The following is a 13,726-nucleotide window of genomic DNA, read 5'->3' as shown; positions in this document are numbered from 1 at the left end:
AGATTACACCTGTAAGAAATCTGAACATGTTAAGGCAAGTAATGCACAATTAAGACACTCAAACAATCCTAACTCTACCTTGTAATGATGTCATTCAGTGAGGATATAATTACAATTAAGGCATTTTAGAGTGTGTTCCCAAAAAGATGAAACTGATTTTTTTTCCCCCTTCATCGCATCATTACAAGGCAGAGTTAAGGCTGTTTTCTTTAATTTCTGTTATATGTATTAATTTATGAAAAACAGCTACTTATCTTCTATTATTGCACTCACTGCAGAAGAGAGTTTGGAAATTTTAGCCTATGTTTTTAACCCTGGTTTCCCAAAGTTAGGCTCTTAAATAACAGTGGCTTGATTTTCAGAGATGCTGAGTATCTGCACTCCCACTAACTTAAGAAAATTTGGCCACTTATTTAGTAGTCCAGTTTCAAAATTTTGGTCAAATATTTTAAGAGTGGTTACACATTAGCACAAAGCTTCAAAAATTATTTGCCTCCTCTTTTTACTGACACAAAATATCTTCTCCACTATATGATAAACCTTAAGAAAAAAAGTGACCGAGTTTTCTAGTACTGAAGCAGTGCAACATACAACTGATTAGGAGATCTGAATTAAAGAGAAACTTCAGGATTTTGTCTTCACTGGACTAATGGAGATTAAGCAACAGGATTAGTTTCTCGGAGGAAGGTTTAACTTGCTATAACCCATTCTGGCTGGACAACAAAGCAGAACTGAATCTGAATTTAGAAACCACTGTTTATACTTTATCCTCTAACGATGTCCTAGGAAAATGAAGCAACATTGTAACACTAAGATGCAAGGAGGGTACATGACCACATTTAGGTCAGTCCATTTATCTTAGTAGCACTTGCTATAATGTACCTTATTTCCCATCTCATCACAAAAAAAGAATATAATGGTGTTTCATGAGAGTACTAAGATAATATTTGAAGATGAACCCTTTTAGGGTTGAGGCTTCAGTTTGGTTTTTCAAGTGTTTATGAAACAAAGACCAGATAACATCTCTGTTGATCATGTAAAATTGTGTGATAATCTTGTAACAGACCAAAACACCCATGGGAAACTAGATTAAGGGTTTGTCTATACACAAAGGTTGTACTGCTTTAACTATATTGGTAGTTAAAGTATACAACAACATAGTGCAGATGCATGTATAACAGTATAAAGGTGCTTATATCGGTATGCTTATTCCTATAAGGGAAAAGAAATAAAACTATTAGAGTATAAAGGTACCTTTATACTGGCATAACAACATCCAGTATAATTATTTTTTTTAAATCCTCCTCCTCCTCCCCCTCTTCATTTGTATCAGAAACCGCTTCACCAGTATACAAAACTGTGTGTAGACCAGGTCTAAGAGAACAAATATATCCTCAGTGGTGACCTCAATCACAGATGAACCTACCTATATTTCAGAAGTGAAAGGTGGGAGAATCAAGCCTCTGCATCACCTATATCACCCCATTTCTGAAGCCCAGCTGCCAATTAGTTCTTAAGAATAAATTATATCTTGTCAGAATCAATGGGCTAGAGGTAGCCAAGACACATTTTAGGGATTGCTTGTTATTTCCATTTTGTTATTAAAATGGCCCTAGTCACCAACATACAAAATCATAACTGATTTTAATACTTCAGACTTATTTCTGCATCTTAATGCTGTCTCAGCAAGAGAAAATATTTGCAATCAAACAGACTCATCAGAAGTCATACCTATCGTGTTTCATACTAATTTTTGATTCCAGTTGTTTCCTTTTGTTTTTTCTCTCCAAACGTTCCTTCTTTTGCTGTCTCAGCTCATTATCTTTGCGTTCCAGACCCTTCTGCCTCTCATATAATGTATGCAATTGAGAATCTCGTAACTGGAAACATCTATTAATATCCTATAGTAAATAGTGACACAAAAAATCTTTAATATTCTCATTACAATCATACCAGATCCAGGCCAAATAATACAGTTTTATTGAACAAAAAATTGGCAGTATTTCAATCTATGTACTTTAGAATTTTTTTCTAAACACTAAAATAAAACGGCCTACCTTTAGTTGGTTTTCCAACTGCCTTCTTTCATCTGCATCTACTGTGACAGTGAGAAACTGCGCTGGTCTCAGGGATGTGTTACTAGAAATAGTTTGGTTTGTATAAGCAGACACTTTCACTGAATACCTTTCTTCTGCTGTGTAGATTTGTTTAAATTTGGTTTCTTGTATGACCTAAACATGAAAAACACAGCCATTTGACAAAAATCTTATGTAAGGCTCACCTATTCTGAACAAGGAAGATTATTTTCAGAATAGGAAATAAACTAACTATGATTTGGAGTGGGGATACTAAAATTAGCCAAGTTTCTGGTGTATGAACATGCCATTGCATAAACGAGATTCAACAAGTTTGTTGCATCATTGAATTTGAAGATTTTGCAGACTGAATTAAAGTAGCAATAAAAAAAAAAAATCACACTCATTCTGTGTTGTCATACACAGTAAAACAACTGCTGCACTTCTGTGATGAGTGAATGACTCCTGTATAGACACAAACTATATAGATAGTTCTTTCAGATTTTTGGAGAAGAAAGATGCTATGTAAATGTCTATTATGGTGTTCCAAAGAGTTACCGTTTGAGGTAAGTCCCAAAGCAAAATTGAGACTTTGGTTAAGAACAGATACCTGAAAGGAGGTGTGGAATTTATCATTATTCTTTTAAAATCTCATACCTTCCCTGATATCTGGTACTTCATGATTCACTGAAGACACTCAAGATGGAGACATCAGAAATAAGGGAAGCCTCATTACAACCCATGGTACTGCAATATTTCAGAAGGATTATGTGACATCCTCAATGAACCACGATGAATCAAGAAGTTTCCAGAATGGAAAATAATTAGAAAATTATTAATTAAAAATCTCTGTACAGAATTCTCTCCACAACCTGGATACTGTGAGGTTACTGAGTACTGAAATCTGTGCTTAACTAAGTCTTCATTTTGCTTTGCAGTTCACCTTAAGGTTGAGAGGCCAATTCCATTCTAACTCTTTTTTCTCCTTCAGGTCTATGAGTAAAGCTTCCCATACTTGGTCTGAGCCCAAAAATTAATTTGTTTGCAACGTTTTCGCAATATTAATTTAAATATTAGAGTTATTATGAGAGCATGAGGAATACCACACATTTCACTGAAAAAAACAGTTGTGGTGCCCAAATAACTCAAAACAGCCAATATAAAATTCACATAACACCTCACATAACTGTGGTCCACACAGCAGAGGAAAGAAAATCAAGCCAAGTTTAAGTGAAGGAAAGGGTTTAAAATTATTAATGTTTGAAATTTCAAGTTTGTGTAACCACAGTAGAAAAGGGCTACAGAAAGTATCATTTATGACTTCACATGGTATCAAATATTAGGTAAGTTCTACACGAGGAGGTTTTGTTTCAAAATAAATAGCCTATCACATGATCAGTAGGCAAATTATTGTTGGCATTTTGGAACTGGTGGAATTCTCTCACCTGCCACCATGAGTAATGAATTGGGAGTGTGACAGTTCCTTGTCGAGAGACGGGGGGCGGGGGAGGAGGGAGGAACCACTTGATACTTGAAAGCATTCCCTTCGTAGATATTTTAAAACTGCTGTTCTACCCCAGGTACATCATGAACACATTAGGTTGGTGAACTGAGGGCTCCTCTTCATCCATGCCCATAGGATGAGTTGCCAGAAGAGGAGAAGAAAAGTTTTTTGGACTCCTTTCACCTTCCAGTAAGTGCCCCCAGAGGATATGCGGAGAAGTGTCATTTCTCACATGGGAAGCACAATTCCCAGCAGAGTTGAGGAGCAGTTGCCAGCTCTCCTCAGCTAATGCACCCAAGATATGTTTTGGACATAGGCGTGCACTCCAGCAAATCTTCAGCACATAACAAGTGACTCCTCTTTCCAACCCATCAAAAGGATGGGCTTCAAGACCAGTAGATAGCTCCTTTGAAATAAGGAAGTGAAGGGGAATTTCTTATCTTCTCCCATCTCATCTACCCTTGTGTTCTCTCCCTAACATATAAGAAAGGAGAGAAAGAGAGAGATAACCCCTCTCCCACAAATAAGGGGCAAGCTTCCCTGCCTGGAGACCTTATTCCTTGAATGAGCATTAATTTTCCCTTTCTCCCTATTAAGGAAAACAGGCTCCCTTAGAAAATGTGAATTTCCAACCATACCCCAGAAGAAAAAGTAATTTTTCACTTTGGAATCCCATTCTCTGTGCAATGTGAAAAACAACTGTTCACCACAAACAAAACTACTGGTGCTGAAGGGAGTATTATTATTATTATTATTACAGTCACAAGTGCAAATCTTAAATGCATAAGTCAGCACTGAGTGAGGTATGGCGGGGGAGGAGAGAGAGCATGCGCAAAGGATTCCCAGGAAGGTGACTTTCTGTCAGCCCATTTAAAACAAGTCTAAATTTCTTGTATTTCCTTTATCAAAACAAATAATACAGTGAGGAGGTTACAAGACTATATTAGATAAAAGCCATTTCAAGCAGAAAGTACCTTCCAATTACTGCTCTCAATAGTTCACTGTTTCAAGTAGGGGTCATGAAATTTCCTAGCTCCAAAATGAAAACATTTATTTTAAAATTTGGAAAGCTAGTAAATGGTTTGTAGTTTATTTTACTTTAAAAGTACCCAGAAACTTTCAGGCCTGGCCACCCAAAAAGCTTACTTGATTACTACAAAACAGCTTAATAGTTTTGACTTTTTACCATAATAAACCTCTGAGTTTTAGAGATTTGATTAGTGCATTACTAGGGTAAGATGAACATTTAACTTCCTGTGAAGCATTGCAACCAATAGTTTGCTCCAATGTGTTAAAATCTACTCATTATATAAGCCATTGGTCTTGGTTTTTTCCCTACTAAGTGAAAAGTTTTATTTGTACCCAAAATAATGCCCATTAGAACTTTTTTCATGTCGATTTTTCAGCAACTTTCCTAAATATGGTCTTAAGAAAATCATAGTCCTACTCATGTTATTTAGCACCTCTCACCCTTTCAATCATGCTTCTGGTCTTCTCAGTTCCCACAGGGACATCATGAACACGATACTGGGAACAAAGGTAACTCATCACAGGATGAGGAGCATCAAATAACTCTCGTAAATAAGAGAAAACACCATATTGGCTGAGGAAGAGAAAAGGTGAAAATCACAAATAGATCTTTAACCAGTTTTGTTTATGACAAGTTAGCACAAATATTCAGAAAGAAAAAAACATTAGATCTTGAGGTAAGAGTTTGATTTGTCAAAAAAAAAAAAAAAAAGCATGGTGCACAGCGACATCATTTTGCACTGACACCAAAACATTCAATGTTGACAATAGTTTTAAGGTTAAGTATTTTATTACTTACTGCAACTCTTCAACTGATCTTGAAGGTCTATTTTCAGCACATGACTCAGTGGGTGCACATACAGCATTAACTTTTAATTTCTGATGGTCACGCACCTAAACGTTACACCAAACAAGATATTCAGTAACAAAAAACAAAACAAGAGTTTTGAGTGAAATTAAAATGATACTAATGTATGAAAAAGATGCATTTCATAGAAGCAAACATTTCCTTTATTGATTTAATCTCACAACCATGCATTTGAAATTATTCTGACTCCCACATGATAACCAAAGTTATTTACATCCACTGAGGCTTTTTCATTTTCTCTACATTCAGTTAGCAGAAAACTGTGGTCAGTTGGCCGGTCGAAAGAGAAGAAAAGAAAAAAGAGTCCCCCTTATGTTTCCCCCCCCATTAATGATCAATCTCCTCAGCAATGTTGCCTTGGTGACCTTCAAAATCCTGGACAGAAATGAGTTACTGTAGCAAGAAGATCCTTTCTGCATCAGCATCTGGGAAATATGTAATATAGATGTGAACTAACCCCTCCAGATGTTTAACTGATCTTTTTATCAATTCCTTAAATATATACATTTTCAATTTCAATTTAATAGACAAGCCGAAATATCCAGTAAAAAAGGTGTCTCAACAAAAAGATGAAGAACACAAACCACTAAAACATATGCAAGCATCCACAAAAGCCCACATCTGTGGTACCCCAACCAGATGAGTTCTCCAAAAGCCACTACCTAACTACTACCATGTAGGAAAAGCTTTTTAAGAAAATACATTAGTCAAATAAACAGCAGTCATTGACAGTCAAATTCAGAGCCCGCTGTCCCACCTAAGTAGCTGAGCCAGGTATGAGTCAGATGCACAGGGAGGCAAGAGCAAAAAATCCTCCTCTCTGGATTTTGAAAAATCTTGCTCTTTTATTTAAATTATGAAAGAGAAAAATCAGGTGGGAGTCTGCATATCCGTGGTCTCAGTACAGTTTACAAAAAAACTGATCTTACCTAGCAAATGTATTATTACATAGTGCATAAATTACTTAGTGGTCATAATAAGTATGCTCTAAACTGGAGGGTTCCTGCATCAATATTATTTATTTTAAGCTACATAGGTAACATGTTATATGACTGAGTACTTGCCTCCCGAAGAAATATTTCCATGTCTTCTTGATTTTCAAAAACAAAGGCCCTCATATCATTTGCTGAAATGTGATTTTCAACATATTTAGCATGTCTATTGTCTTTCATGTTTATCTGCTCAGATAAAAAGACAAAGGAGGATCATGAAAAGAGTGATGTAATATAATTCTAAAAATAAAATACATTAAAAACAATAAATAACGTAAGACAGGTAATATCCAAGCCAACATTTAATAAAACAAAGGCAATACTTTGCTCTAAGGCAGGGGTAGGCAACCCATGGCACGTATGCCAAAGGCGGCACGCGAGCGATTTTCAGTGGCACTCATACTGCCCGGGTCCTGGCCACGGGTCCGGGGGGCTCTGCATTTTAATTTTAAATGAAGCTTCTTAAACATTTTTAAAACCTTATTTACTTTACATACAACAATAGTTTAGTTATATATTATAGACTTATAGAAAGAGACCTTCTAAAAACATTAAAATGCATTACTGGCACGTGAAACCTTAAATTAGAGTGACTAAATGAAGACTCGGCACACCACTTCTGAAAGGTTGCCGAACCCTGCTCTAAGGAAAGGTGGAAATATCAGAAAACTCCAGATTCATCGTTAGGATATTCACATGCAGTTCTCATTGATTTCACTAGTAGCCAGTGAGCACATCTAAACATAAATATAGAAACCCAAGGCCCTGTGAGGAGACAGAGGATTTGGAATTTACTAGATGTTAATCTGGTTTTCTCAAAAGAATTCTCAGACAAAACAAATCCACTGTTTAAGATGAAGGAAGGTTTTTGTACCCTGGTAAAATATGGTAATATTAGGAACATATCAATACACTAAAATTATATCATACTATTAGCTGTAAAAGGATCGAGATATGTTTGAGAAAACCAATACACACTACTATATAACTCTATTAAATACAGTGGCAATTGACCAAAGTTTGATTGCTTCCACTAGTGATTTCAGAACTGGTGAGCCAGTTTTAATTGATTTAAAAGTTTCAGATGTTCCTAAAACCCTCAAAGAAACAGGGTTATATTGTACAATAGAGATTAGGGGGAAAAGATTGAGATGTTCATGGACACTGTGAAGATTAACTAGCCTTGAAGGAGAAAGGTAATGGCCCTTAGATCAAGATATGTTTTCGGTTAACTTGACCTGACAATGCTATATCCAGTAGGAGCGAATGATCTGGAAAAGGCAAAAATAATATTTGATTCTGATAATGCAAAACCATTTCTGGCATTTCCAAAACTAGCATGAAGCAGCAAGTTTAGAAGGATTAGTTAAACTTAGTTACTGACTTCTGAGTACCTAAAACTATGTAAAATGAACATTACTGACAACTATTAGTAATAATAGGAAAGTCTGGCCAAGAAACAAACCAAGACTGAGCACACATTGAATGCCTCTATGCGTGCAGCTGGATGTGGAAAAGAAGCAACTGTAGCAGGTGGGGAGCAAAAGTCCTCTTAAAACTTCTGTTCTGAATATTCAGAACTATGAGAAGGCTCGCATATAATCCCAACCACCACTGCTTTCTTAGAAGATTCCCAAATTTCAGGGGAATACAAGAGGGATATATCTCACCAGTTGGAATTTGTAGAGGCCACCTTGAAGAAGGGCAGTTCCATTGGAAACCTGTATGTTGGATGGCTGAAAGCACTCTGTGTTCATCCATGTAACAACATACCCAAGGTACAAAGGAGTCTAGTAAAACTTTCACACTTGTTATATTACTTGCATGAGAAAAATTACACCTCTTAACCAGCTGTAGACATTGATTTAAATGTACTCCAGTTTGCTAACTCATTGTAAAACAGTAGATAAGCTAGGGAGCCTCTAGATTAGGTTTATAATAGAAATAACAACCAATCCAGAATTTAATTTTTTTAAGACACACTATTAGCCACTAATTAGTATTATACTCAAGCGAATTTTCTTACTGCAAGCATCATGGGTTCACAGACACTTCTTTTAAATCGGTCTTTGTTCTCCCTTAGCCACAGAAGAGCATTGTGTGTGTCTCGGTATCTCCCTCTGAGCTTATCTTCCTTCAGATTCATCATATTGTTAAATTGTACAATGCGATCAGTTACTCCTGTAATTTTGTTTAAGAAAGTTATATTAAGTCAAGCCTACACATCACAACTAAAGATTTCTAATGTTTAATAACTATAGTGCTACAGTATTATGGTTAGGAAAGAGCGTTTCTTATTTTCATACACTTATGACCAGTATCCCATTCATTCTAAAGCATGTACTCCATTAAAATTTTAAATCCCAGAGCGATGTGAAATAAACAGAAATGTACTTCAAAACAGAGCTTAACAATATCCAGGTATAAATATTAATATTCAAACTAATTTTTGCAATGAGCCTATTCTAGGTGCAGAGACATTCAAGTAAACAATTGCCAAATAATATAGCCAAAAATCCTGGACTGCCACTATCTTAAAAAAAAACAAAAAAAACCCTTCTCCTCCACTACTAGAAAAAGGGAGGAGGAAGAGAAGGAAATTTTATACTTGTAGGGGGTAGGGGGATAAGAAACTTCTATTACAGTACTTTTCTATTTGTTATTTATTTGGTGACAACAGAAGAATGTTGCTGTAATGCAAGAATGGTGTGGGAGGGTTCTTGCCACCCAAGAGAGGAAAGGGAGAACTCATTCTCCCTCTGAAGACACACATAAGTAGCATTCTTCATGTCATCCCCTTTTGGGAGGGACCTTGAGGTTCCCACATGATACTAAGAAAAAAATACTACAAAATCTTCCAGGAACACAAAGAATGTTTCCAATCTACATTCTCCAATAATGGGGAAGGAGGATAGTCTTGTGCTTAAGACACTGGACTGGGATTCAGGAGACAGGGTTCAATTTCCTATTTTTCTAGACCTCACTAAGCAGGACAATCAGTCTTTCTGTGCCTCAGTTCTCCATTGGGGTACTGCAAGGATAAATCCATAAATACATGGGAGGTGTTTTGATACTATAGTGTTGGGGCCATACAGACAAAATATGTGTGGAAGCAAGTTAATCAAGAAGAGCTCTAAAAATATACATTTTAATTCTAGCTCTCAAGTTACATCAAGACAGAACTAACATAAAAGGCCAGGCTAATATAAAAAAGTGCAGTGTAATTCATTAAGAATAGGAAAGGCTGGCCTCCAAGTTCATCTAACAAAGGCAGAAGGAGAAAGTGTCACTAAGATATTGCCATTTTACACATAGCATCTTGGCACCATGCCACATTTAATTCTTCTAGTTTAAATGAATACCATCAATGTAATAAAATGACCATTTCTGTCTGAAGTTTTTTTAACTTAACGTTAAAGTAACATCTAAACAAGTAACATCTAAAATTATTATAATAAAGAAAAACCTTTCTGTATTTTGTTTACTTTATGCATTTGACATGACTGAAAAGTCAGTTTCAGCATTTCTCCTGTACAGTCTATCAGTTTTCCTTTCGTTTGTATGGGGCTTTCACATAGTAAGAGAGAAAAAATAATTTAAATAGAAAAATTCAATTGGAAAAACATACAAACTGGCAGCATCTGTGAGGAACAGGTTTACTGAAACTACGTGCAAGCATTTTTTTGAAAGACTAGTTTTCAAGTTGATGGTGTCCCTTCCAAAACAAGCTATCCCTGTCACTTTTACAGGCCTTGAAAAGATGAAAGCACTATAGAGATGTACAAAAATACAGTTACTAAGGTTTGAAATGATTTAGTGTCTCAGTAAAGTCACTTCAACATAAAAGGATTGCATGTAGTAACCATAGTAGGGAAAGAATCAAGCAATCTCACTTTTCTTTTCCCTCTCTAGGTTCTCTCTCTCTCTTCGCAGATCACTCATTTCACCATCAATATTTGCCTTTTCTTCTTGCAACTGTCTCAGCTCATTGTTAATAGAATCAATCTGCGGTTGAAGATTCTCAGAGTTTCCTGTACTGTTGAGCTCATTCTGCCAGTCCTCTATCATCTTACGAGTGTTGTGTATTCTCTTCTGTCGATCCATTTCTTCATCGCTTTTCATTCTCAAAGCTTGCTGAATTTCTTCAATCTAAGAGAAACGCAAATATTTTCCCAGAATGGCATTTACAAATGAATTTTTGCATATACAACAAAAGGTGGATAATTACAAAAGATTGTTGTAACAGATATTGAAATGTTGATGTAGTCAAGCAGGTTTAAAAATATAAGATCTCATCCTTGCTCAAAAACCCACCTAACAACTCAAATTGATGCCTTTTTGTAAAATAACTAGAATTTGTGCCAGAGTTTTAAAGAACAAATGTATTACAATCTCAATCTTTAAACACATTATTACAGATTCTTAGCCCTGGTCTACACTGGGGGTGGGGGTGGGGGTGGGGGTGGAGGGAGTGGGTTTCGACCTAAGATATGCAACTTCAGCTACACGAATAGCGTAGCTGAAGTCGGCGTATCTTAGGTCGACTTACCTGGCCGTGAGGACAGCGGCAAGTCGACCACTGCCGCTCCCCCGTCGACTCCGCTTCCACCTCTCGCGAGCGGGAGTTCCAGAGTCGACGGGGAGTGCGTTCGGGGATCGATTTATCCGTGTCTAGACGAGACGCGATAGATCGATCTCTACCTGCCGATCCGGCGGGTAGTGAAGACCTGCCCTCAGATATATGTTTATCTAAAATTATAGTAAAAGTTGCATGCTACTGGATAGTTTGAGAATTAGTACAAGACTGAATAAATTCAACGTAACAAAATGGAATATGCAACTTGAACTCTCCCCCTTATGTTTAATTTTCATATTTACTGACTGAGTGCTTAGCTATGGAGCCTTAATGTTGCATTAACAGCTTTTTGCATTTAATTTTTTTTAAATGGTGTACATATAGAAGCTCTCTGATTAGCTAACACAAGCAACTATTCTGTTTCTTCATCTGGTTAGACTTAAGGCACCAGGGTACAGTGGATAAGAGAAAGTGAGCACTAGAAAATATTCTAATATAGCAAAAGTATTCAACAAAAGCAAAAACTTGTAATATGCATACTGTATACAAAAAGTAAATTCCTTATAATAGAACATTGCATCTAACTTGAAAAGACAGCTGTTCCGTGACAGTGCTCTGTTCTACTGATAAACTTCATTTTCCTCGGGGATAGCAACTTTAAGGAACTCCGCAAGTCTGAGTGCTGAGGGTGCTGGGTGATACAATGAATCACTGTATTTCCTGGATACTCTGTCCCTGTTGCCTCCGAATTTGCCTCTGTACACTTTGGAGGGGGCTGTACCAACCAGATGTGGGTCTTTGGAGGAGTGGAGGCTGCAGACAGCTTGCAACACTACATTTCATCTCCAGTTGAACTTTCCATCATGAGTGGCTGAAATATGGGTGTCATTGATGGAATCCAAACAGTGACTCAGCCAGGACAACACTAAATTCCACAATATTTACCTGAACACTTCATGTGATGTATTTAGTATTATATCAATGCTCCACAGCACCTGCAAACAAGAATAAAAAAAAAACCCACACACATTAAGGTTCTCTTACTTGTTTGTCTTTCTTTTCCACAGCATCTTGTTTTTGTTTACATCTTTGAGAAGTGTCTTTGATTTCAGCAGTCTGCATACAATGAAATTAAACAAAAAAAAAAGCAAGAAATTAGCCATAATTATTTTGTATATGTAACTATTTTTTAAAATGATAGGAAATATGCAAAAATCAGACTTTGCAAGGACATTCAGTTTGGAGCACCAAATATTTACCTACCATAGAATTTATTTTTGACAAATGCCGCACATTCGTCAGAAGGAAATTGTTTCTAGACACCAACAGTTGTTTTATTTCATTGTAATTAGTCTAACGATGTTTACTACATTTATATTGTCTATAATTTGTACAGAACTTGTAATTGCAAGTTCATCAGCTATAGAACTGCACATTTGGATATACTTGCCAATAAAGAAAGGCTCACAACATAATTCTGAAATTAAAATCACAATGCTCTTTAAGGATTGTAAATAAAAAATTACATTTAGACTGTTATATTTTAAAAGGTGGCCTCCTTCTCCGTCTCCAAAACAACTTTCCCAAGGAAGATCTAATTGACTTAGTGCTCAACTGTTAGAACAATCCCAGAGTAAGTGGCAGTGTATTGTTGCATTGTCCCAAGAGCAACCCAGGAGAGAGTCTGGGACTCAGGGAATAAGTCTCACTCCCGGGTCCTCTGCAGCTCAAGGAAGAGATTAAACTGCACTGCGTCTATATTTTGCACATGTATGCAAGCTGACATACTTGAGAGTGAGATGGGGTGTTGAGCCAATGTCTCTCCCTTGCCCCCACTTGATTCTCTCTCCTTCCATCCACCTGTGAGAAGAAAGGGTGTGTGGCATGGCAGCTCTGTAACCTGTTCCCTGACTAAGATGCTATTTGTCACGTGGGTAACTAGTGAGGGGCCATAAGGAGGCAACTTGCGTCCTCTTAAACCACTCCACCGCCATGCTAGACAGGCCACAATTTGGCTTAGTAAATCTTTCTTTTTAAAAAGACATTTAAAAGGGACCCCACCAATCTGAGATTTAATGAAGGTTTTAAAAAATATATACTAAAGTAGTTTCAGGTGCTATACATGTCTGAGTCCTTCTGGCAAATTTTGTTATTTTAAATCACATTTTCCTACTTATTAATTTTTAAAAATGTGTTTAACACTCCCCTGCAACTGTATTCAAGACCCATGCAGACAAGAGAAGGAAGTAATTGACTATACAGGGGAAACAGTGAAAATGACTACACACAAAGGGCATAAACTCCATTGATCTCAATGAGTGTCTTGAATTCAATGAGAGCCCTTCCAGTGACTTCAATGGGCTTTGGATCAGACCCAAAGTACTTTCAAATTCACTGAGTAAACAGGAAAAAAACCTAGAAAAATACCTCCTCTACTTTTTTAACAATCAGTTATTGCACTTAGTAAATGACGATAATCTGAGGAGTTACTTGCACAACAGTTGGTAAAAAGTTTTCAGATGCAAAAGTGGATTTTTTTTATATTATGGTGCCCCTTTAAAAGAAATAGTAAGTGTTAAGTAAAACAGCTAAAGTAAGATGTATTTTGGATACCTGAACTTATGAATTAATAACAGCATCTGTGTGACAGCACCACTGTCTAGCGGAAGTATACTGCACTGA

General features: G+C 36.6%; 1 protein-coding gene across 1 annotated transcript in view; it reads right to left on the bottom strand.

Moving 5' to 3' along the window:
• SMC5 (structural maintenance of chromosomes 5) overlaps window positions 1–13,726 on the bottom strand; it is an 81,116-nt gene that overhangs the window by 28,000 nt on the left and 39,390 nt on the right. Inside the window, exons 8-15 of the mRNA XM_065406162.1 lie at window positions 12,089–12,160; window positions 10,362–10,617; window positions 8,495–8,649; window positions 6,541–6,654; window positions 5,408–5,502; window positions 5,050–5,182; window positions 2,058–2,231; window positions 1,732–1,901 (exon numbers count right to left, since the gene is read on the bottom strand). Of these exons, the coding sequence (XP_065262234.1) occupies window positions 1,732–1,901; window positions 2,058–2,231; window positions 5,050–5,182; window positions 5,408–5,502; window positions 6,541–6,654; window positions 8,495–8,649; window positions 10,362–10,617; window positions 12,089–12,160 (1,169 nt within the window). The remainder of the gene's footprint in view (window positions 1–1,731; window positions 1,902–2,057; window positions 2,232–5,049; window positions 5,183–5,407; window positions 5,503–6,540; window positions 6,655–8,494; window positions 8,650–10,361; window positions 10,618–12,088; window positions 12,161–13,726) is intronic.

This window comes from Emys orbicularis, chromosome 6 (assembly GCF_028017835.1).
Source record: "Emys orbicularis isolate rEmyOrb1 chromosome 6, rEmyOrb1.hap1, whole genome shotgun sequence".
Lineage (NCBI taxonomy): Eukaryota > Metazoa > Chordata > Testudines > Emydidae > Emys > Emys orbicularis.
This window is presented reverse-complemented; position numbering and strand designations above follow the sequence as displayed.